Source organism: Hydra vulgaris, chromosome 03, assembly GCF_038396675.1.
Source record: "Hydra vulgaris chromosome 03, alternate assembly HydraT2T_AEP".
NCBI classification, from domain to species: domain Eukaryota; kingdom Metazoa; phylum Cnidaria; class Hydrozoa; order Anthoathecata; family Hydridae; genus Hydra; species Hydra vulgaris.
Genome location: NC_088922.1, coordinates 6749492 through 6774000, shown reverse-complemented (window position 1 = coordinate 6774000; position 24509 = coordinate 6749492). Strand labels below are relative to the sequence as shown.

The 24509-nt window shown below is 26.5% G+C and overlaps 1 protein-coding gene across 2 annotated transcripts in view; it reads right to left on the bottom strand.

Moving 5' to 3' along the window:
• LOC100198564 (endothelin-converting enzyme homolog) overlaps positions 1–18898 on the bottom strand; it is a 49203-nt gene extending 30305 nt beyond the window's left edge. The window contains exons 1-3 of one of the 2 annotated variants that reach the window (XM_065792185.1): positions 18433–18898; positions 10028–11308; positions 8936–9004 (exon numbers count right to left, since the gene is read on the bottom strand). In XM_065792185.1, coding sequence (XP_065648257.1) covers positions 8936–9004; positions 10028–11026 — 1068 coding nt within the window. In that variant the 5' untranslated portion in view covers positions 11027–11308; positions 18433–18898. Of the gene's footprint in view, positions 1–8935; positions 9005–10027; positions 11309–11604; positions 11735–18432 lie in introns of those variants that run through there. The other variant, XM_065792184.1, reaches the window with a different exon arrangement.
• Positions 18899–24509: the final 5611 nt, after the last annotated feature.

Here is a 24509-nt window from a genome sequence, read left to right as displayed (position 1 = left end):
ATGTAAAAATATTTAATAAAAATTTATTTCAAACACGTAAAAACATAATACATATTTTAAAAGATTTCACGCGACAAAGAATTAATTTTATTTGTTTGTTATACTGTTTGTTATAAGAAGTTTAATAATTATTAAACCTCCTTGGTTATACTACCCCTTTTCCACCCTATAACTGATCCGCCCATTCGTGAGAAATGCATCAAGAAATTTGAGTAATCTGTTTCGCAAAGGTTTGTTCCCAGATCTGGTCAAAAGTACACATTAATTTGATTTAAAACAAGTTAGGTTAAAATCAAAAAAAGTATTTTTTTTCTCACTAAAATACTTTATACTTATTTAATAATATTTACTAATATAAATATGTTAAATAAATGTTACAATGTAACATTTATTTGAAGATATACCCATAAATGTTACACATGTAACTTACATGTGTAACATTTATGGGTATATCTTCAACATATTTTAAAATTGAAAATGAATGATTAATTTTTAATTATAAATTATGTTGAAGATATTATTTTCTTTTTTATAAAAAGAAATTTTTTTAATTTTTTGAAATTACATGAAATAATTTTTCTTTGAAAATATGTTTAGCACCATGGATACGTACCAACGTCGTTAAGTACCGAAAGTCTCAACTTGCTAATAGCGCGTTTATTGGTTGCAAAAGGTCACGTGTGAAAACAAATCGTTTTTATTTAGGGAGTTTACCGTAAAATGAGGTAACGTTGGCTTATTTATAAAAAATAGTTTTTACTTTATGCTTTTGCGACCTTCCAAATTTAAGTTTATCACAAAAGTAAAGTTATTATGTTTATTTATTACTTAGATTAATTGTAGTTTGCGGAATTATTTATATAATTTTTTCTTTGTTTATAAGAGTCTATAATTGTTAAACTTATGCTGCAAAATTGTGAGTTGGTTGAAACTGCTGTTAATATTTGAGTGGGCTGTGATAATATAACTAATAGTAAATTTAAATGGGATGAGTTTTGCACAATAGTTGCACAAATTTATAACTCTTCTAATTAAAAATAACTTTAAGTAAAATTTATGCGGTGGCTTTGGCCACAACTTGGGGTGACATTAACCTGAGTGAAAAAATCGAATTGTTTGATTTTTAATTATATATTTTTGATTTATTTTTCAAAAAAATGTTGTCTATAGATATAATTTTATTGGTTTAATTTTTAATTTTTGTTTTTAGGACAAAATATTAATTAATAATCATTTATATCAAAGAAAACATGCCAAGAACATATAAACGTGTTGCTGGGAGTCGTGATTATATTCCATACACCCAGGAAACATTACCCGAATGTTTAAAAGAAGTAAGAAGTGATAATTCAACACAAACAGATGCTTGTTTAACCTTTAAAAGTCCTCTATCAACAATAAAGAATAAACTGAAAGGTATACATAATAAAAAACCAGGCTGTTGCACAATATTTAGCGAAATTGAAGAAGAAATTTTTGTCTTCTTTTAGATTCCCAGTAGGCTGTTATGATTTTTGAAGTATTGTGAAGTCTTATGCAGACTGTAAAGGAATGTTTATTAGGCAATTTGCAGGAAATATGCCTGGTGTTGAATGGATTCAACACCAGGCATTCCTTAAGAGATTAACAATTAAGTGTTAGATTTGCAAGTAACATTAAAAGAAAGAGGGCAGAAGTAGGTGCTGTTATTATTAATAACTTTTTCAATAACATCACTCCTTTATTGGCAGGTTCCTCCATCAAACATTTGGAATTACAATGAAACTAGTTTAACTGATGACTCTGGTAATAAACTAGTAATAACTGATGATACATTGGTTTGTATTAAGGGTGCAAACTTCGAAGAAACTATTTTTAAATTAAATCAAGACTCAAAAATACTTTGTAAATGGCTAAGTAATAACAAACTTAAATTAAATACTCTTAAGTCCATGACCATGCTTATTATTACTTCAAAAAAAAGAAAAAATAGTTTAATAAATCAAAACCATAACATAAAAGTTATATTGGATGACGTAGTCATTGCATTTAGTGATAGCGTGAAATATCTAGGGATTATTATTGATTACCAACTTAATTTTACAGAACATATCAAACATATCTCAAATAAAATTGCAAAGAAAACTGAATATTTTGGTAGATTAAGCAAATATTTAACTCAATGGACCAAAAAGATAATCTTTCAAACTATAATTGCTCCCCACTATGAATACTGTGCTTCTATTTTTCTTGATGTCAACACTAATAACTTAAATATCTTAGAAAAACTACAAAACAAGGCGATGAGAATTATATTAAAATGTGACTGGTCAACTCACAAAACAGAAATGTTGAAATTGCTTGGTTGGATAAGTATAAAAAATAGAATAATTTTTAAATCACTCTGTTTCATTCAGAATATTACATCAAATGAAAATAATATATTTAAACAGTTCTATTCAAAAAATAGTGAGTTGCATCAACATTACATTAGACAAGCTAGTTATTTTCATAAAAGCAGCCAATATAATAGAGCATGGCAGAAGTCATTGTTCGTGTTTGGTTTGAGACTATACCAGGAAATAGCTTGTGAATTTGTTCAGCTGGACTATAAAAAATTCAAAAAAAAACTACTTCAAACACTAAAGAATAATGAACTTATATAGTAAACATTTATTTTGTAATATTTTGTAAAAGTTACTTAACTAGCATTAAGTTGCTAAATAAATAAATAACAAAGTGAGGATCAAAATATCCTGAGAAGATAATTCAACAAAGTCTGCTACATCTTTGATGTATTGCAGTAATGCAGAAAGGCCTACCCTTTCTCCATATATTGTATATAAATATCCTTCATTAGAAAAATGGTGGCAGTTATTTCATCAAAAACAAAAGAATATAGTTCTGAAAAAATCTGAAGGTTTTGTCTCAATGTGTGTCAGGGCTAAAAGTTTCAAAACATTTTTTTTTTTTTGACCTCTTTTAAGTTTTAATAAAATATGTACACTTTTTATGCTCTCTTTTTTTTAGAATATGAACAAAACTGGACTTTTATAACCTTTACAGCACCCACAATCTTTTACCCATATAGTATAACCCATCTTCAGTCATGCACTCGAACAACTTGTCACTCTAATAGCTGCTGTAAATGCTACTGGTTTAACTATACACACCTATTACCAAAAAGTAAAGCTTTTAAAAACTAGTAATATACCGTTAGTTCAAAATGGAATGTTTGTGAGAATGGATGGACAAAAAAAAGGATAGGATATTTTTAGTTTGCAAACACATTTTTTCAAAACAAAGCAACAAGCCATGGGTACTAGTTGTTTTCAAAGCAAAAATCAAACTTCATTAGACCACATAACAAAGCTTATGTTCAAGTTTTTACAGCCATTAACATTTCTAGTTTTCAATTGTGTTGTATATTTCTCTTAAAATTCCTGTGCTATTCCATTTCAAGTTTAATTGCTTAATTCACCATACTTTGTATTCCCTTGAATCGAATTTTAATTTATGCAAAAATGATACCATAAATTCTCAATCTGAAATATTAATGAACAAAAATTTAAAAAACAAATTTAAAAATCATTAAATCTGTTACTATGACAAATACAAGTGTTAAATAATTCTAATACACTATTTGTTAAAACAAATCAATTGAAAAGTATCAATGAAAATGAGTATGGGATTTTTTCATACCCAAATATTCATAAGTCAAAAAACAAGTGATAAACAAAAATATTTTGCTTTAATATTTACTGAAGCTATGCAACCAAGTTAAATGATCTGAAAAAGAAAGAGGAAAAGGTTTAGGTTGCAAAAACGAAAAAATGAAACATTTTGAGGCAAATGAAAATAGATTTAAAACAGCAACAATGTAGAGAAATTAAAAAAAAAAAATTGATTTCGTTATTATAAAGTAAAAAAAGTAAAATGATAATAATTTCAATAAAGATAAATGATTGAAATTTTTAGTTATTCAAATCATTAAAACACAGTATACAATTAATCTGTACATTATAAAATTTATATCCTTTTTTTTTTCATTTTACTTTTCTTTTTGACTTTCAGTTGAGATCTCTTGCGCTGATTTTAATTTATGTTTTAGCATACAATATTGAAGATCGAATTTGATGAATCTAATAATGTTTGACCATTTGATCAGAAAAGTTAAACTTTTTCGATCAAAAGATCAAACACTATCAGATTTACTGATTAAAATGGAATTTATTTTGCCAATAATATGAATATGCAGGAGGAGATCTGAGCAGTCTACTCAGTAGACTAATGACTACCTGAGTAATTCTATTAGTCAAGTTTATTTAGTCATACAATTAGAAGGACCGTCCCGAAGAGTTCCTAAAGGAAGGGTGACGTGTCTGTTTTTTGTTGTTTTTTTTCGACTCCAATACCCATATTTGCCGACTAATTTTTGAATATAATTTTCTTAGGGGGGGGGGGGGGTCCTTCTACGTCTTCCTCCGTCTCGGAACAGCCCTGACTATTGGCAATAGGCTTTCGCTGATGGCGTTGAAAAATGATGCTTACTAATAATTTTATACATGCTAACGATAACACAATTTTATAGATAAAGTTTTAAAAATACTTTATTTTCTTCATTAGTTATTTTTCCCTTTTGGCGGCGGATATCAATACTTACTTAACAAGTGATTGTAATGTTCCATGGCCTACTTAAACTAATTGTAATTCTAAGTAGGCCATAAGTTTTCATGATTATTAACAATAATTTCTAAAGCATAAATAATATCTTACTAAAATTCTTCGTGACCGTAGATGACTATAATTAAACGGCCTAATATGTCATAAACTGAGATGTCCATAAATTACGTCATGCGGTGTGGAGGGTTAGTGGTTTCGTGACAATTCGTACAGGACTTGTTACTAAAGACTGTTTAGTACCTTAATACTTGATAATAATATTTGATAAAGACGTATTACTGCTGATCTACATTAAGCACATACATTCTACTGCATTCAATAAAAGCACATAAAGAGCATTTCTTGAAAGCACTTACAAAGTAGTGCTATCATTGAATGCGCTGTGTGTGCTTTTAATGCAATACCAAAGTGATAGAATTAAAACTTCGACTTTTCTACAATAATAAATTTTCAAGAACTACAGAACTTTCTACCATTTAGTATCAAAGTAGTAAAATTAAAAAGGATTTTTTTAAAAAAGATTGTTTTATAAAGACAAAATGTCATTCATGACTATTACTTTTTAAAAAAAAGTAATAATTATGAATGCTGTGGTGTAGTGGTTAGAATTCTGGCTTCAGAACTGAGGGTCCGTAGTTCGAAGCGACCTCTGGCCTTATTTACTCTGTGATAAGACCGTTAGAGCTTATTGATGCACCTAAATATGTAAATGATAATTTTTTCTACTTTATATACTTTTGAATAAAAGTTTCAAATTATCTTGAAAACTATTTCATCTAGAAGATAATAAACTAAGTGACCATTTGCTTTTGCAATATTAAACCACTCCACATGCAACTATTGAAAGTAATTTAAAAAGACAAAAATAACTATTGTTTGAGAAATACAGCTTATTTTTGTAACAAGAAACATTTATTCTAAAGGAATCTAACTGATTTTATTGAAGATCGACAATTATTTCAAGTGCACTCTCGAGTTATTATTATTTTGCTAATAGGCTCAATTATTTGTATATATTAATATTTAATGTAAATATCAATATTTAATGTAAATATCAATATTTAATGTAAATATCAATATTTAATATATATATATATATATATATATATATATATATATATATATATATATATATATATATATATATATATATATATATATATATATATATATATATATATTAAATATTGATGTTTTTGATATATACACAACTTTAAGGAAGTTTTTTTTTTTTTGGTTCAGAAAAGCGAGATTTATTCTAGGTCTATAATTGATGCTAATATACCATTTTCTAAATTTGAATTATTTTTAAATTTAAATTATTTAAAGACTTAAATTATTATTAAATTTTAATTGAACAGAAAACCGTTTTCTTTTATAATTATACTTAGATTTTTTTATACTAACTTTTTCTCTGTTTTCGAAACTTTCAAAAAAATCTTTCAACTTTATTTTACTATTTGTTAGACTTAAATAGGTTTTAATATTTATTATTATTTGTTATTGGTTTTAAATTATTTTTATTAATTAAATCAGCTTATTTACCTCAAATGAAGCTACAATAACAAGAATTATTACCTATGATGATTTGACTCACCAGCTATGATGGTTTGAATTATCAATTATAATAATTTGAATCATCATTTATAATGACCTGAATCGTCAGCTATGATGATTTGAATCATCAGCTATGATGATTTGAATCATCAGCTATGATGATTTGAATCATCAACTATGGTGATTTGAATCATCAGCTATGATGATTTGAATCATCAGCTATGATGATTTCAATCATCAGCTATGATAACTTAAGTCATTAGCTATGATGGTTTGAATTTTCAGATGTAATCATTTTAATAATCACCTGTAATGATTTGAATCATCAGCTAATTTGAATCATTAGCTACAATGATTTTAGTCATTAGTTGCAATGATTAGAACCTTTTAGGCTTACCTGTGTTTTGCTTGTTTAATCTAAAAATTTTACATCATTAAATAAAACAAGGGGGATCGTCCATAAATTACACAATATTACTAACAAGACTAATAAAAAAAATTAAAAAAATATCAAACTAAATATCAAGTTAGTGCTTTGAGTTCAATTAAAATTGCCGCGCAAAGGAGCATATGATCTCATACTACTATTTTTTAAATTATTTTGAACGATCACAAATCATCTTTTTAAGTAAATTTTTAATTAAACTATGAGCTACATCGTACCGCTTGTTAGCAAGTATCTATAATATCATAAAAAATTTATCATTTTTTTGTTTCAGTAAACATTTATGAATTATTTTTTATTCACATTTGAAATGCCAAGAGGACTACTACAGTCGAAAAAGCTACCTTTTTTTATTTAATCATTGTAAATTTTTTATTTCTACAAATGGTTTATTTTTTATATATAAAGCCATCAATTTCTTAACGCCATTCGTTTAAATTGTATTAAATCAATAAATGTTCACAACTTTTGTTGCCATACTAGATAAGCATGTGTTTTAAATGAAAACAGACTTCAATCAAATGAAGATATGAATTCAAAATTAAAAATGATTTAACTTGAACGCCATGCGACCAAACGCTATTAACGTCTACCAAATATTATTTACTTAAAAAGTATTTGCAACCTACAAAGTAAATGCTAATTGCTTTTCCTTAAGAGTTAGCTAAAAACAATTAAGAGCAGCTAAGGAGATTTAAGAACACTTCTGAGTGCACTTATAAGCATGTAAGATCACTTCTGAGTGCACTTGTAAAGATCTGATAAAACTTAAAAGTACTTAAATTTTTTAAAAGCATCTAATAATGGTATCAAATATTCTACGATAAAAATACCTGTTGCATGCTGATTATTTAATTTTTCGTTTCTATGCAATTAATTATCTTAATAATTATTATATGATATTTATATTTTCAGACAGTTATAGTGTTAGAAACATGTTGTTACGATCAACTCTTGTCTAACATAATTAACAATTCAATAATTATCGATTATTACGTATCGATTTATCGATTGCAAATAATTAAAGTTATCATACTCTACATTTTGACAACTTTTTAAAAAATATTTAGCTTATGTAAAATGGCGCCATATCTTTTAAAATTTTATTAACTAAAATTAGTTTTATTTTAGTTATATTTTTGAAAATATTTGTTTTGTTTTAATCTATTTAATTAAACGTTGCTTAAAATTCCAATAATAATAATATTATAACGCTTTTATTGAAGAGGTAAAATTTATTTCATTCAACTTTAATATAGGTGCCAGGATCTCTTTCATATAAAGCACAGTAATATCAAAGAAGAATAGTAAGTCTAATTTTTATTTATTAAAGATTGTCTTTAGTTAACTCTTCATAATCACAACCTTTCCATGGAATTTGAAATCTGTTGATAAATATATTTTACAATAATACTAGTATGAAGTTCAGTAAACTTTAGAACATAAGGTTTTACATTTGTAACTTTTTAATTTCTCAACGAACTATTTTAAGTTAGACTCTAAAAGCATTTTTGTTACAACTTTGAATTATTTATAATTTTTTTCTTATTATTGCACTATTTAGTTGTCTTTTATTCAACTTTATTCTTTTTTTATTATTATTATTTTGCATTTATGCAGTTCTAACGCTTTATGTCAATCCACATCTACCTTCAGCTGCTTATTTATTCACCACTTCACATTAACTCGCCGCTTCTTATCCATCACTCTTTTCCTACTTAGCTCCTAGATTATTTTTTATGTTTTGTACAATGTTTGTTTGTTAAATGAATTCATGGTATATTATTACCATATTTACCTTAAAAACACGTGTGAAAAATAAGTTGTGTGAAAAAAAAGTTGTATAATATTTGTATAAAACACATACGTGTGTACGTGTGTTACATTAAACTTACGCACACTTAAGTATATGTGTGCACATTTATGTATATATGTATACACATTTATGTTTTACATAAAAAAAATTTTATTTGATGTAAATTAGAAGGAAAAAAGTGATCAAGTAAAAAAAGTTGTTAAAAAGAAAAAAGTTGTTTAAAATTTAAAGATAGTAAAAATTACATTAATTATAAAAATTATACAAGTTAATTAAAATCTTAACAAATATAATTTAATATTAGCATAACTAAATTATTAATCTAATTAAATATTAGTATAATTAAATAATTAGTATAATTAAATAATTATTAGTATAATTAATTTGTTAGCATTATAGTAAAATTATAATTATAATTCGTTAACTATATGATATATGAAACTTTAAAAACATACAAATTTAGAGTTTGAATCATCCATGAGGTATATAGAAGGATCAGGAATCGGAAAATCTGGCGTGTTAAACTATAAAAAAAAATAAAAAAATACAAGCATGTATTTTACATATGTTTATAATACTATAAATATTTTAGTATTTGTGAGTGATTTGTGAGCATTAGTTTCAAAGGGATTATTAAACGTGAACCATTAAAATAAAACAAACTAAAGCAAAATAATAATTTTTAATTGGTTCTGTTTAGTTAAAAATATTTTTCATCGAAAAACGTTTCAAATATGCATTTAGGGTAAAAAGATTAGATTCTCTAACCAACCCCTCCTCCTAATTTTATATCTAAGTCTTTGACTTAAATCTTTTTAACAAAACAAAGTCCTTTAAACCCTTAAAAAACAGAAAACAATAATGAAATAAAATGCAAATAATTGTAATAAAAAGTATGAGACTAGATTCTCAAAATGTTAGTTAAAACTCAAAAGTAAAAATAAGTCAGCTATTTTCTGATATAGTATAGATGTCTAACTTAGCGTAAAGGTTTACGTTAGATGCTAAAGTATTTTTTTAGTCAAAGTTTAATATAAAAAGAAGCGAAACAATTGAGTAACAGCTGTATAAACAAAGAATGTTAAAAGTCTTTTTAAACAGTACTTTTTTTATCATGAAGTCTTTAAGCAAATTTAATTCAAAAAATTACTTTAATTTACTAAAATTTACTTAATGTATACTGCAGGATTACGCAGTATAATGTATACTGCAGGAATACGCATTTTGTTATTGCTCTAATATAGTACATGAACTCAAAATAAATGCGCATTTTTTTAATGTGTAGTAATTTTAGTGGTATTGCCCGCAGCTAAAAGATAATTATTTTCTTAAAAATTTGTAAACTTTAACTAAGCTATTATAAATAACAATTAATATTATAAATAAAATTGTTAATAACTATTATTATAAACTTATAATTATTTTTTTATTGTTTCCTAATATTTATTTTATAATTTTTTTTTTTTTAAATTTACTTAAGCACATTCAAATTATAAATATATTATGATTGTGTTTTTTACGTATGAAAGTATAAAATCAATTCATACCTCTAAAATATGTATTGATGAGTTAATGTCATTTACTTTGACAATAGATTTGAAGAGAGGTGATTGAATTGTATCATCGTACACAGACGGAGTAAAATATTGATGACTTTGAATAAGCAAGCTTGTGATGTCTTTGTCATTAGTTCCATTAGATTTTACAGGTGACCACTTACCAAAATTCGATAAAAATCTTTTAAGAGGCTTGCTTCCTAAGCCCTCCACTAACTCTATGTTCATACAGGAATCATAAAATCGAATAATTTTAGCTTTGAAGCCATCTCCACTAGACTGGTTTTTTTGTTTTTCTATTATATCACGAAGTGCCATATTTTTGTTTAAATTTAAAAGTCCCATTGTATCTAGTTTTGCTTCTGATGGAGGAATTGGATGAGTAGCTGGCCATATACCACAAGCAAACTCATGAAAATCATCACACGGATCTACAGAAAAGTTTATTGACTTTTTCAGGTTTTCGGCTAACAGCATGCATCTCTCTGTTTCACATACTAACTCATTTTGTTTTTCATGAGGATTTTTTGTTGTTGTGGAGGAAGAAGATGAAGAAGATGATGGCAAAGAAGAAGAGTTTGAAGTTATTTTAGATGATGAAGAAGAGGAAGAGGAAGGTGCATACTTTGGAAGCGACAGGTTTTCCTTTCTACACGCTTGCTGTAAACAAATTTTATCTTGTGACTTTTTAAGTGTAAATAAAGCAACAATTCCCCCAACAATTAATATCGTAATAAAAATAACAACACCTATAAGAAAATACTTTTTCCAGCCTTTCTTTAAGTCTTTTGAAGAAACTATATCATTTTGAGATACCAACAATCCAGATAAGACAAATTTAATATTATCATCACTATCAGCGTGTTCGTTGCCCAAAGTGTCTAATTGAATGGTATCTTGATTATCTGGCTTAAGTGAAACTTCTTCCCCGTCGTCTATTGATTCGCATAGTGAGACTGTTTTATTAAAGTTGTAATCCATTCTCGGCATTCTTTGGTAAGTATTTATCAGCTACAAATGCTTCTATAATCTAGGCAGCTACCGTTTGTTACAGTAATGTTGATTTTAACAATATGAAATGTAATTTCACAGTAGCGAAGCAACTTTCTTTAGTAACTACTTATTTATTAAAATCAAATACCAAAGCAAAAACAAAAAACTAAAAAGTTTTTATTTCCTATCATTTTTAACGTCTTTTGATTAAATTTCTCATTCGCTGATTAAACAGTTGAGCAATTTTGCATCGTCTTTTCTATTTGTTTTATAAATGTCCTAAAATATATATATATATAATTATAATTCTAAAAAGGTTCACAAATTAAACCTACATTAAAAACAGGTCAATTCTTATCAGCATCATGAACTCAATATCAATTAACGCGTATTACGTTTGATATTGGGTTGTAATTGTCAGTTTAATGTTAACTAATACACTATTAAACACCAAGTTAACTATTAAACTAGTAAACAAGAAGTAGTAAACAAATCATTATATTTATTTGACAAGTTTACCTCAACCATAAATTTTTGAATAAACTTTACTTTTCTAAAATTCTAAGTTTACTTACCCCAGTATACTATTAAACTTGGCGCGTACGTTCTAGATTTTTTTACGAAAAAATTTAACTTTGTTGTTATAACAATAAATTACTTCAATTATCACTAATGATAAGTTGAGTATCTAAACTAAAAAAATACTTTGCTGAGTTATTTCCTGCAACAAAACAATATGCAATCAGGACACTGTATTGCTTTTGTCGTAGTGTAATTGCTAGTTAGGATTATTTACAAAAATGTATATATTGATCAAAACTTTAAAAATTTAAAATAATTCAAAATAAATCTCCATAAAAAAGATTCCAGCTGTGGCTCAAAATCCAACAAAACATCTATTAAGCAAAAACTTAAAGCTAAAACTTCCGCAACATCAATTGCCTCAGAGGAACACATTTTTAAAGAGCTCTTTGGAATACACTCAGTAAAAATAAGTGTTTGCAGTAACTAAGAGGAAAGATATTTATAGGCTAAAAGAAGCAAACAAATTCATTAATTCATTAAATTTTAACATTATATAATGTACTAATATGTTTAACGTAATTCCACAGAATATTCAAAACACTCGCGTGTTTTTTTATACGGAAACTCTAGAATATTAAATTAGGTTTATTTCAAATTTTTATGTATAGTATTTTAACTACTAAATATTTTATGGTGTTAACCATCTCGATTCAAAGCAGATTTAATATTTGCATCTTTGGAATAATGTTTCCTTAATTTCTTAAAATTTAAATTATTTATTAGAAAACGCAAGTCGCAACAAATATTTAAATGCAAAAATTATCGTCGTGAAAACTTGTATGAGGAGACGTCAAATAAACGATCTAAATAATAAACTTACGTCTAATTAGTGGACGTAAGTTTATTATACTTTTATGTTTCGTAATAATTAATTAATGAAAACAAATCAAATTATTCATCAATTTTTCATAAAAACATAAAAAGCAAAACCTTTTTCTAAAAAAAGGTTTCATATTTTCATAAGACATTTGTAAACAGTTTTTATCTAAACATGACTTAACATCAAATTTATTTTAACAAACACACACACATACACGCACGCACACACACACACACACACACACACACACACACACACACACACACACACACACGCGCGCGCGCCCACATACATACATACAAAATTCCACGCACGATCACGCGCTCAAATTTAAACGTTAATTCAAAATTATAATGTAAGTTTTTGAGCAAATATTGACGTACTATTGAGTAAAAAAGCAGGGCCGGAACACAGTGTTTTATTTCATAAATGATTTATTTACTTTACAATTAAAGTTACAAGAGGTACTTTTATATATTTATGCAAACTGTGCGTTTGATCTCACAGTAATCATTGGTATTGCAAACGGTAACATTAAAAGCATAGGGATCTTTAGCATGGAAAGGGGTTAATGAAAATGTAAAAGTAAACAGAATAATGATCTTAAACATTTTGTCAATAATGTTTAAAATTTAAGTCTTTATTCTTTTACATTTATTGTTAAATCAAGACACATCGACTTATCATTAAGTCCTGTTGAACAGGGGGTTTTTAAAAGCGTTATTAAAAAGTAGATACACAATGTATAGAGAATCAAATAAAAAAAACTCATAAATAATTAGCAATATAATAAATACTTCAAACAATTATATTTCAAAAAAGTTTAAAACCAACAAAAGATTTGAGCTATAAATGATTATAAAGGTTTTAAAATATAAAGCAAATAGTTTTTATTAAAAACAGTTAAAGTTTAATAATTTCATTTTTAGTTTCCCAGTAAAATATTTAAAATACTTATATTTCGAAATATAAGTATTCCACAAAATAGTCTTTTTTTTTAACTTAACAAGAGAGACTTATATTTACTTCAATTTTTAAGTTTTAATTATCAAACCACTTGATTGTCAAATTTGAATGTTGTTTTAAGTTATCACTCTTAACTGCTAATACATATTTCATAAAAACAAACAGATTATATTAAACTTTAAAGTTTTTTGACTGTTGATATCTTGTAAAATTGGGATGCTATTGTATGAACTTTTAGTTATATTTAAATTACTTTAAAGCAAAAAAATAAATAAAATAAACAGAATAGGGCTTGAAACAAAAAGATAAATTAGGATGGAATCAAACTAAATAATACAAAAACTGAAACCATTTAAGCATTGCATTGAATCAAAACCGATATTGAAATTTTTTGTTCTAGCTCTAGGCAACTGGATGTGACTTGAATGAATATTAATCTTTGTTATTATTTGTACTTACTCTTAGATTATTTTTTCAATAGCTTGTTTATTTTATTGTTTTTTTAAAGTATTGATTTTTGCTTGGGGGTTAGTAATTAACGAAATAGAAAATGTACAAAATTTTAAATTAAATAAATAATGGCTTTAATAGGATAAATAAAACTAATGAATAAAACTACAAATAGGAACTAGGCATCTAGATTGAAGGAAATTTGAGTTTATGTTGGTCATGAATAAAACAATGTTTTATTTATTGACCATAAACGATATTTTATGTTCAATTAGCAAAAACATTTTAAATGGAAATCCTTAAACTTGTTTATATACTAAATTCTATATTTTGGCTTATATGCAGTATAGCACGAACAGTTGGGTTATGGCAGTAATTTAAAAGCAATGAGTTTGTTTTGGTTCGTGTACTATAAATAGCTTCTTTTACCAAATCAACCCAAGAAACAGGAACAAACTTAGATTTTTAGTCTTATAATAATTATGCTAACAGTTTACCTAAACATTTTTACACTGATATATTCAAAAATAAGAAAAGACCAAATTAGATGCAATGTATTAAAAAAAAATGTAAAAAAAATGAAATCTTAGAACCATAAGAAAAACTATGATGAAAAAAAAACAAAAATATATCTAAGCAATTTTTGGTTAATACTATATTTGTAGCATCTTTTTAAAACTTTTTTTATTTATCTGTTTATTAATCTTACAGATAGATTTTTGAAAAAGTCTGTAAGATTTTTCTTTTTTATGTTTAAACTTCTGTAAAAAATCAAAAAAAAAATGTTCAAGAATTATTTGACACATAAGTGATCATTTGGTTAACTAAGATCTATCAGTTAAATAAAATTTAAGTCATGGCCTAACTCAAAGCATGGCCTAACTCAAGACATGTTGTTAATTCAAGGTAATACTCTTTTAAGAACTATTCCAAAAAAAATGTACTTTTTAAATAGTTCTTCCTTCTTTATAAATATGTATTTTTTAAATAGTTCTTCCTTCTTTATAAATATGATGCTTATGAAAAAGTTGTGCAGTTTATTAAATTAACTTTTTTTAGCAATCTGTAACAAGCATATATATATATATATATATATATATATATATATATATATATATATATATATATATATATATATATATATATATATATATATATATATATATATATATATATATATATATATATATATATATATGCTATTATATACTATATATATGCAATTTTATTTTGGTTAATAATTTTGATGTTTTTTATATAAAAGAAGTAGGAATAGGGCATATAAATTTTAAAAAAATTCAAAATTGCCTTAAAATTGGAGGCAACACAAGATATAAAATTTTTTAAAAAAATGTGAGTTTAAAACTTTTGGCGCCCACCGGTATTTTATGACATTGTAATAATATTCTTTTATTAATTTATTTTATTTTAATTAAGTATAATGACATAATTGATAATAAATAGTGTTCCTTTTCATGCAATAATATATATTTATGTAACTGATATTTGCACAGCCAATTTTTATCCAAACTTTGATTTCTATTTTTAGAATAAACTTTTATTGAATATTGTTTAAGCAAAACAAAATGTTTGGTGAAAACAGCATATCATTTATATTTCTTTTTGTTGGCCTATTCAAATTTATTTTTTTGCGGTGTTATTTGAATGTAACTGTTCATATGCGGCAAATATTACATTTTTTTCATTAAAATAATTTTTTTTTTAAATATTGTGTCTGTTTATTTACTATCCTTTTTTTATTGAGTTGTCGTTGTTTAGTAGATTTTATTTGCTCAATATTATCTACTAAAAAACAACATAGACTCAATCAGTGACAGTGTTCAATAAATAATCATTTAATTGATAATTATTTTATTAGGAAATTATTAGTTGTGTAATTTCCTAATTAAATAATTAATAACTACTTCATTCGGAAATTGGTGGTGATAATGGCTTGGTAATAAAAACAAGTTTGTCTTTTTGCGCTGCCGCAAATTTGAAAACTCTATTAACTTTTACAAGAAAAAAACAACTAATCAATCGTTTTATAATATATTATACATAATTTCTAGAGTTTTTGTTAATTCCAAGTTAAAGTTTTTCAGCTAAAAATTATAAATTCTTTCCAAAACAGAAATCACCTTTTCTTTTCTGATAGCGATTTTGGCTTCAGTTGTTTTATAAACGCAGCATTTTCAATGATTTTCATTAGAAATCTTTTATTTAAGCCTTTTTATGATCAAAATGACATTTACTGAAAGTTTTACATATGTGTATAGAAAATGTAAATCAGGAAAACTGTATTACAATGAAGTTTGCATTTATTTTATTTTTACTAGAGTAAAATAAAAAAAATTAAAGACATACAAATACAATATAATCAAGTTATACGCCAGCTACTCTGAGGTGTGGGATGGAGATGGCGTGGAGACAAAGAAACGGTAGTTTAATTTATTCTGTAATTTAATATTTTTGTCTTTAATGCTATTATACGTTTGTCTTACCTACATATGTAAATAACAAAGTAATCTTCCCATGACCTCTAATTTTAGTTCTCTGGGGCAACACGTATGTGCATGCTGTGTTTATTGCCGGGATTACTTGATGGACATATATCTTAAACAATTTGTGAAAATATCATACAGTAATCTTTTATAATTATAATACTAAAAATATAAAAATGCCACTAATTCTTAGAAGCATAAGATTAGAGAAAGAGATTAGAAAAAGAGATTAGAAAAAACTATTTTAAGAATGGCCGTTACTTTATCTGTAATAAAATTGTTTTTTCATTTTTATTGCTTTGGTTGAAAATTTCAAAAATTTGTTAGACTATTGAGTGGGCATTTTAATACAACCTGATGGGTTAAGTAACATACAATTAAAAAAGCCAATACTTAAAAAAATGAAGTTTTATAGTCGAAACTTACTATATGTTGCTAATTATATATGTTGAGTCGGTTTATAAGTTAGGAAATTTGTTTTTAATGGACAGACAGTACATATGACGCCATTTAGATGTTCTTTTTTGTCTTACCATTTTTTTTATTTTCCGGCTTAAATAAAGAGTCTTAACTGCAAATCAAACTGAGTTTAAAAAGATTTATCACATAAATAATAGTTCATAATCTTTATTAATTATACACAAAAATTCTATGAACGAAATAGAGCAAACATTTAGGTATAAATTTTAAGAATGAACGAAAAGCCAAATGCATTATTTCACAATTTTTTGCGATAATATATTAATAATTAACATTTAATCTAAAACTATTACTTTTGTTCAACTTTAATTTGTAATTACTTAGAGTTATAAATACACAAAAAATGTTGTAAGATAATCTGATCTTTGAAAAAAAAAGTTTTTTTTTTATTCACTTAAATACGCATAATACGCAATAATACAATACAATGTCATCGCGTAATCGGTTACTTTGATTTGTAACAAAGTTTTGTAAGCCGCAGTAATACTATTGTATACCTTACCATATTTATACTATTCTATACCTTACCATATTTATCAAAAAGTATCATTTTACCATAAACTAAGATATTTTATCGGACAAATCATAGCTTATCATATCGTTTCATATCTTACCCTTCAGTACATTACCATACATATCTACACATATTTAGTTTGGGCTTTTACTTTTCAGTTAGTCAAGAAATAAATCCTTTTTACAGCTTCTTCAAACGTCGTCAAGACACAATCTTCATTAAACGTCGCATTAAATGTGAACTTTTTTAAATTTCAATATAATATAAAACATTAAAACGCACAACATAGAAGATTTTTTAAAATAATAACTGGTATTGTTTAATGCTTGCTATTGGTATATATACTTTCAAAATTAACTTATTTTCAAAATTTTAAATTTATATTTATTCAAAGTTTTTTAAATTTTGTTAAAAAAAAAAGTAAAATAAAGAGTAAATAAAAATTAAATATTTAAAATAAAAAATTTAAAATAAAAAAAGGAAGTACTTAAAATCTCAGGGCCGACGACACGGGTTTCGAAGTGGGGGGGGGGGGGGACGGGTGGTAGTACAATTTTAATTCTTAAAAAAATTCTTCTATATCTAGAATTTTCTTTTATTATTCGGCCCTGAATCTCTATTTTGTTTCGTTGATCAGCGCATTTTCGTTTTTATATTTATAATAAAAGTTTTATAAAAAAAATCTTTCCGAATTACAATAAAACAATAATCATAACGGGAAATATTGCTACATACCAATTTAACGTAATTAACAAATTATCACATTATAAGGAAAATATTAGACAATATTTTACTCTTATTTAATATTATGTTATTCCAAAATAAAAATAAAATGTTTAGTAATTAATTGAGCTAGAATATAATGCCAAAGAATTTAGAGAGGAAAACAATATTTTAAAATTTTCAAATTTTTGCTTATTGTTATTATTTTTTTATAATAATTTTGTTATAAAAATTAAGGTGAATATACACTTTAATTCAATGTTGAAGTTTTTATTTATTAGATTTAGTTAATGAAATTTTAAGAAGACCAAGTTGTTAATCACAGAGCACTTTCACTGGATAACACTTGATGAGGTCTTACCTTCTCTTCCAATCATCACCAATACAATCTTCCTATATAACTCTACTACCCTTCTACTATAACTCTATTTATAGACCTACTGACGTAACTTTTAAATATTTGAAATACTCAATAATTGCACATTATAATCCAAAAAACAAAATTAATAAAAATTTGGGAAAGGATAAATTTATTGATTCACTTTTTGTAGTGACCAGAAAAGTTTTTCTGAAGAGATGTGGATATCTCATTGACGACTATGATGTCTCTTACCGTTAAGTTCCATATAAACTTTGCATATAATAATAGCGAGGATTTTACAACAAGAAGGATTGTTTAAACTGAACTAAAATGCAGGAAATCCTTTAGGTAAAAAATAAAATCCAAAACTCATTTAGAACTCTTACAAAAATCTATATATCAAATAGTGTTTCTGAGACAATTATAAATGAACCAATGCTTGCTGAAAATTTTAAATTTGACATTTGGTGTTGCATCACAAAGTTGGATTTATTCTCAATTCGTTAAATAAGATATTTCACCTAATATTAGAAAAAAACAATTTTATGCTGCTATCGATAGATTATCAGCTTTATAACAAATAACTCAGTTTTTCATATTTAAGCATAAATCCCTTTTAAAAGAAATTAAATAGAATTAAACTAACAATACGCCATTTGTTAACTGACGTTGACAATATTTCAGTTTTTTAATCAATTGTTGTCGACAATCTACGGACAATCTACCCATAATAGATGTCGATTTTATTACAGGAAAACTTTCTTTTTTAAATAAATCTGAAATAGTAAATGGGTTGAAAAAGTTAATAAAAAAGTTTTTTTCCTGTTTTTTTCTTAGAAACCACCAATTTTTTTTTTTTTGTTTTTTTTTTGGGTAATATGAAATTAAATGTTATTTATTATTAAAATAAAATGGGAAAAAAAATTATACGAAAAATAATTTAATTAAAAAACTAACGGTGGAAAATATTCTTTCACTCAAAAAAACTTTCTGTTATTATCGTGAAGAAGCTTTTAGGGTTCAAAAAAGAAAAAGAAAAAATTCGTGGTTTTATACTTTTACAATTTTATCACAAGAAAACGTGTTCAATTTTTATGTTTTTAGTTTTTGCATCATTTTATTCTGATTATTTTTTTATCTTTTAGTTTTTCTAAACTGAAGTATACAAAAACAATGATAGAAAAACACATGTTTTTTAATTCCAAAAGAGTGCACGTGATTTAAATTGCTTAAGATATAATTTGATTTTTTTTAAGCAATTTTGATATTTTTACTTGACGGTGTAACGGAATAATTGCGCAACAGATTAGTAAATTAAGTTTGAAAAGGATTTTTAAATTTTCTCACCTTTAAAGTAAGATATTAAATTAAAGTTTATTTACTTAATCTTGTTTTATTTTAGTTCCTGCACATAGAAAAATAAACAACAAAGAGAAAAAGATGATCGCATGTTTTTTTTTATTTTTTAATTTATTCTGTTTCTGGTAATATTAAAATTTGCATTTATTAAAAAAAAAGTAAAAAACATCTTTCACAATTTATTTTATTCGAGCTCTGAAAGTTATTACTCAAAACAACAAAAACAATCAACACCTATTTAGTAAACCGGAAAGTTTAAAATTCTCGAGATTTTCGCATTGTTTCAGAGATAAAACGTATAAAGTTATTACGTTTTTAACGCTAAGTATTAAAATAAAATAAATACTTGAGAGAAAACAACAAGCCAATGATGAGACATCCTTGCCAACAAGCATCTTAACGCTGTCGAGACTAATAATAGTTGTTTAAAAAGTTAACAGCATAACCACTTATCTCAAAATAACTTTTTTGAGATCAGTACAGCATAACAAAAAGCATAACAACATCATGCTGTAAATAAATACTTTACGGAATGTTGATAATGGAAAGACGAAATTGACTCTCTTTCTATAATATAGCTAATAAAATACTTAAAAGCAACTTTTTTAACGATACTCAATGCTACATTTATATGAAACCATTTTTATATTACTAAAATAAATTATGACAATTTTAACTTCTTTTGAATATTGTTGCACAAACAAAATTTTTTCACTTGTTCTCATTATGCAATTACCTATAAGCTAAATAGCTTATTTTTGTTCCCGTAAATTTACGGGTAAATTACAATAACATAAACGCTTGTTTGTTTTTTTATACGGATTGTTTCAATTATTATTTATAATATTTTCGGGTTATTCTGTTATGTAGAAACGATAAAACATAGACCATCAACAGAAAATATAGACTACAGCTAAAAATATAGAAAATTTAAAAAACATAAAATATCTCACCTAGAGTTTTAAATAAATCATACGTAAATATATATATATATATGTATATATATATATATATATATATATATATATATATATATATATATATATATATATATATATATATATATATATACATATATATACAATGAAAAATGTATGTCAAGTAAAATAACAACTTCAAAAAAAAATTTTATTACTGAAAAGATTTGTAACAAAATATTACAAATTTAATTCCGTTACAACTAACAATAAAAAGATAGGAATTTTTAAATATAATGATAATCGTTGCAAAATTTGTCTATTTTACCTGAAAAAGGTATTTTACCAACAAGAGGTATTTACCTGCAAGAGGTATTGGGAACATTAAAAGTCACATTATTTTTAATAGCAAGAATGTCATTTATTAAACAAATAATTTCTCAAATTATTTGTTTTTCACACTGGAAAAACAAATAATTTGAGAAATTGCACAAATGGTCATATTTCATGGTGCAGAACCGGCCATTCAACAGACAGATTTGACAACCATGTGTATGGTAGCCAACGTATAAATATTAAAATAATGGAACCGTTTTTCCAGCTTTTTGTTTTTCTATAACTTAAAAGTGATAAAAATGTATTGTCTTATGAAAGTCGTTTGTATAAACAAAAGCATGATACTTTTAATTAAAACTTCTTGTTTTAAAAAACATTAAACAATGATAACTAACAGCAACAATACCTTAGTTGATTAAAAGTTATATCTTTGTAACACAACAAAAAAAGCCTCAGTAACGCGCCGATAGAGTTTAGGCCGTGTAACAGGCCTTAAGCCGTAACGTAGACGTGTAACGGGTAACAGGACTTAGGCCGGCAAATCAAATCAACTTGTTTCTCCGCGCAGCGGCCTTGTTCGTCAAGGTTCGTGTTTCGGAGTTATAGAGTTGAGAAAGGGTTATAACCACTATTAAGTAGCCTCCTCATCTGTAGTGGCTTTATCGGCCTTGAGGAGGTGAATAACAAAAAAAAAAAAAAAAAATGCAGACCTTAGTAACGTGTATCTAAAAGATTTGTAAAACAACTAAACACCTGCTAAGTACCATTAGGAGAATATCTTTCATGCAGTTCATAAACCATCATTTTTATAAATATTCTTCTTCGCTTACGTTTTTGACGTTGACGAACAAGTAGCTTTTGTTGAAAGGAGTATAATTTAGGTATCCCATCTTGGATTGTTAGTCTTTTATTAACTGGTAAGGTTACTGAAATAATGTGAATATTTTCAAGAAAAAGTATTCAAATATCTTTAAATACTTTTGTATCCTAATATTCTAGTATTCTTTTCTTATTCTGTATTCTAATATCTTTTTTATTTTTTATTTTATTTTTTAACATCTTTACTTCTAACGAAGCTGCAAATAACCATTATTAGAGTTGGAAGTTACTGTAAAATAAAATATAAAATTTATAAAACAAAATAACAATTAACAGACAACTTGAAAGATTGCAAGCTGTATGAATCAGGAAAACAAGATGAAGGAAGTAAATTCCAAAAAACTGATGTTCGAGGAAAAAAACTAGACGAATAAGAATTTTAGGAGCACTTAGGAACAGTCACAGTAAAAGGATGAGACTTAATTGAGTGACAAGTAAAGCAATAATGAATTACAGTAAATAGCATAAGAGATACTGGCTCTTTAGAGCAACGCCCATTATAGTATTTATAGAAGAGAAAAGCAACAACATGACGATGTGACAATGGTTGAAGGTTGATTGCAAGAGCAGATCCAACTATGTTTACAATGCGTTTTTACACATAGTCTAAAAAAGAAAGCGTATCATTGGAAGCTTGAAGAGTGCTAGCTTCTTATTAAGACAAGAATAAGTGGTATCAGCAAACAATGCCATATGAGAATTTATGGGAGATTGATAATGTAAATTTAAAAAAGTATGGGGCAAAGGATGGAACCTTGAGGAATCCCTGAAGTTATAGGAAATGAAGAAGAGGACTGCCCATTGAAGACAACTTTTATACTACGATTGGTAGGGAAGGATTCAATAATTTTAAAGATGTTACCTGATAAACTATAAGAAGAGCAACTGTGGTACAGTGGTAGCGCACTTGCCTCAGAAATAAAGGATCCGTGGTTCAAACCCCACCTCCGGGCAAATTTTGACATCAGTTAGGGAGGGGGCGTCTTCTGAAAGACTATAACATGTATGTTTGTTTCCGGACCACAAGCTTTAGAAGAGTCTAAGCAGGAAATCACTTAAGATTACAGAAGCCGGAGTGATTCGAATGACAAGCAATTGGATCAACCTGTTTGTTGGCTATATCATCTAGGATAAGATTCCATGTCAGCCTGAACCCAAAAAGTTACATAAGAAGCAGGAAGACGAAAGATAGATATCCCAAGGGGTATCACAAAGAAAGTCATGGAAAGAGTCCCAGTCAGCTTTAAGGTAGTTGTAAGAGGTACGAGGATAGGGGGATTCTGATGATAAAGTAGAACGAGATAATAGTTTTAGAGAGATCGAACCGTGATCAGAAGCTCGTAAGGGTGAATGTGGAGAAACTGAGCACTGACTTGGATCAGAAACAAAACATAAGTCGAGTAAAGAAGGTAAATGATTCGGATTGTCTGGAAAGCAACTTAGAAAGTTGACTATTTATGATTGAGAAAACAAAAGTTGTGGGCCTTGATGTCTGCAGAGTTACTGACACTAGAGCCAAGCCATTCAGTGTGATGGGCATTAAAGTCACTAGCAACAGTTTAGTTTTTGAGACTTTTATCATTTTTTTAAATTGGTTAAAGCATAGGTAGTACTTAGTACACTATCTAATAGTCCAATCAACTGCCTCATTACTTTTAAAAAACCCTAAACCGTAACAAAGGACTACTAATGTGACCTACACAGGGCACACAAAAAGTACAAACAGGGACACCATTCATGCGCAGTAAAACACTGTTAGTACTCTGATATATTTTACAGCTGTTGGTGGAACCAGACTCTCAGAAAGTTACCATAGATTTCGGAAAACCTGACTACCAGCTGGCCTAAGAACCATCAAACTGAGTTTTAGAGTTGTATGCTCATTAGGAGATAATAAAATGAATTGCCTAGTAATAAAAACAATGAGACAACCAAAAACCATGCAATGAGTCAAGAAGATCCAGCATTTAATATCCTAAACTGAAAACAATGTATTATAAATACATCTAGGTTACCCTAGTAGATGAAGAAGGAGCACAAAGCTGGTCAACAGATAGAATCTGTTTACCCCTTTTAGTCTTCCATTGATCGTCTGAATAGCATGAACTTTAAAAATCTTTATTATCATTTGCAAGTGTTTTTATTGTATCTTTAGCTTCAAAAATTGACTTTATGCGCATGTACTCGGAATTCCATCTTGTTGTACATTGAATAATCAGTTTCCTGGGCTTAATTATATGCTCTTCTCATGCATCTTGAAGCTTGGTTGCAGAGAGATCACTTCTATGTGTGTTTAGTACTATTCAATTGTACATCTGTGCAGCTTTGCATTGCTTTAGAAAGTTTAGTTGAATTTTGATTGCTTTTAGAATAACTAATTAGAGTGTTATTACGCAATCGAATTAATTGCGTTATTACGCAACCTAATTAATTGTGTTATTATGCAATCTAGTTAATTGTGTTATTACGCAATCTAATTAATAGTGTTATTACGCAATCTAATTTCTGCGCAATACTGAATTAATTTCATCACTTTCTTTAGCAGCTAAAACAATGCTGTCGCCATTGTATCAACACATGCTCAGT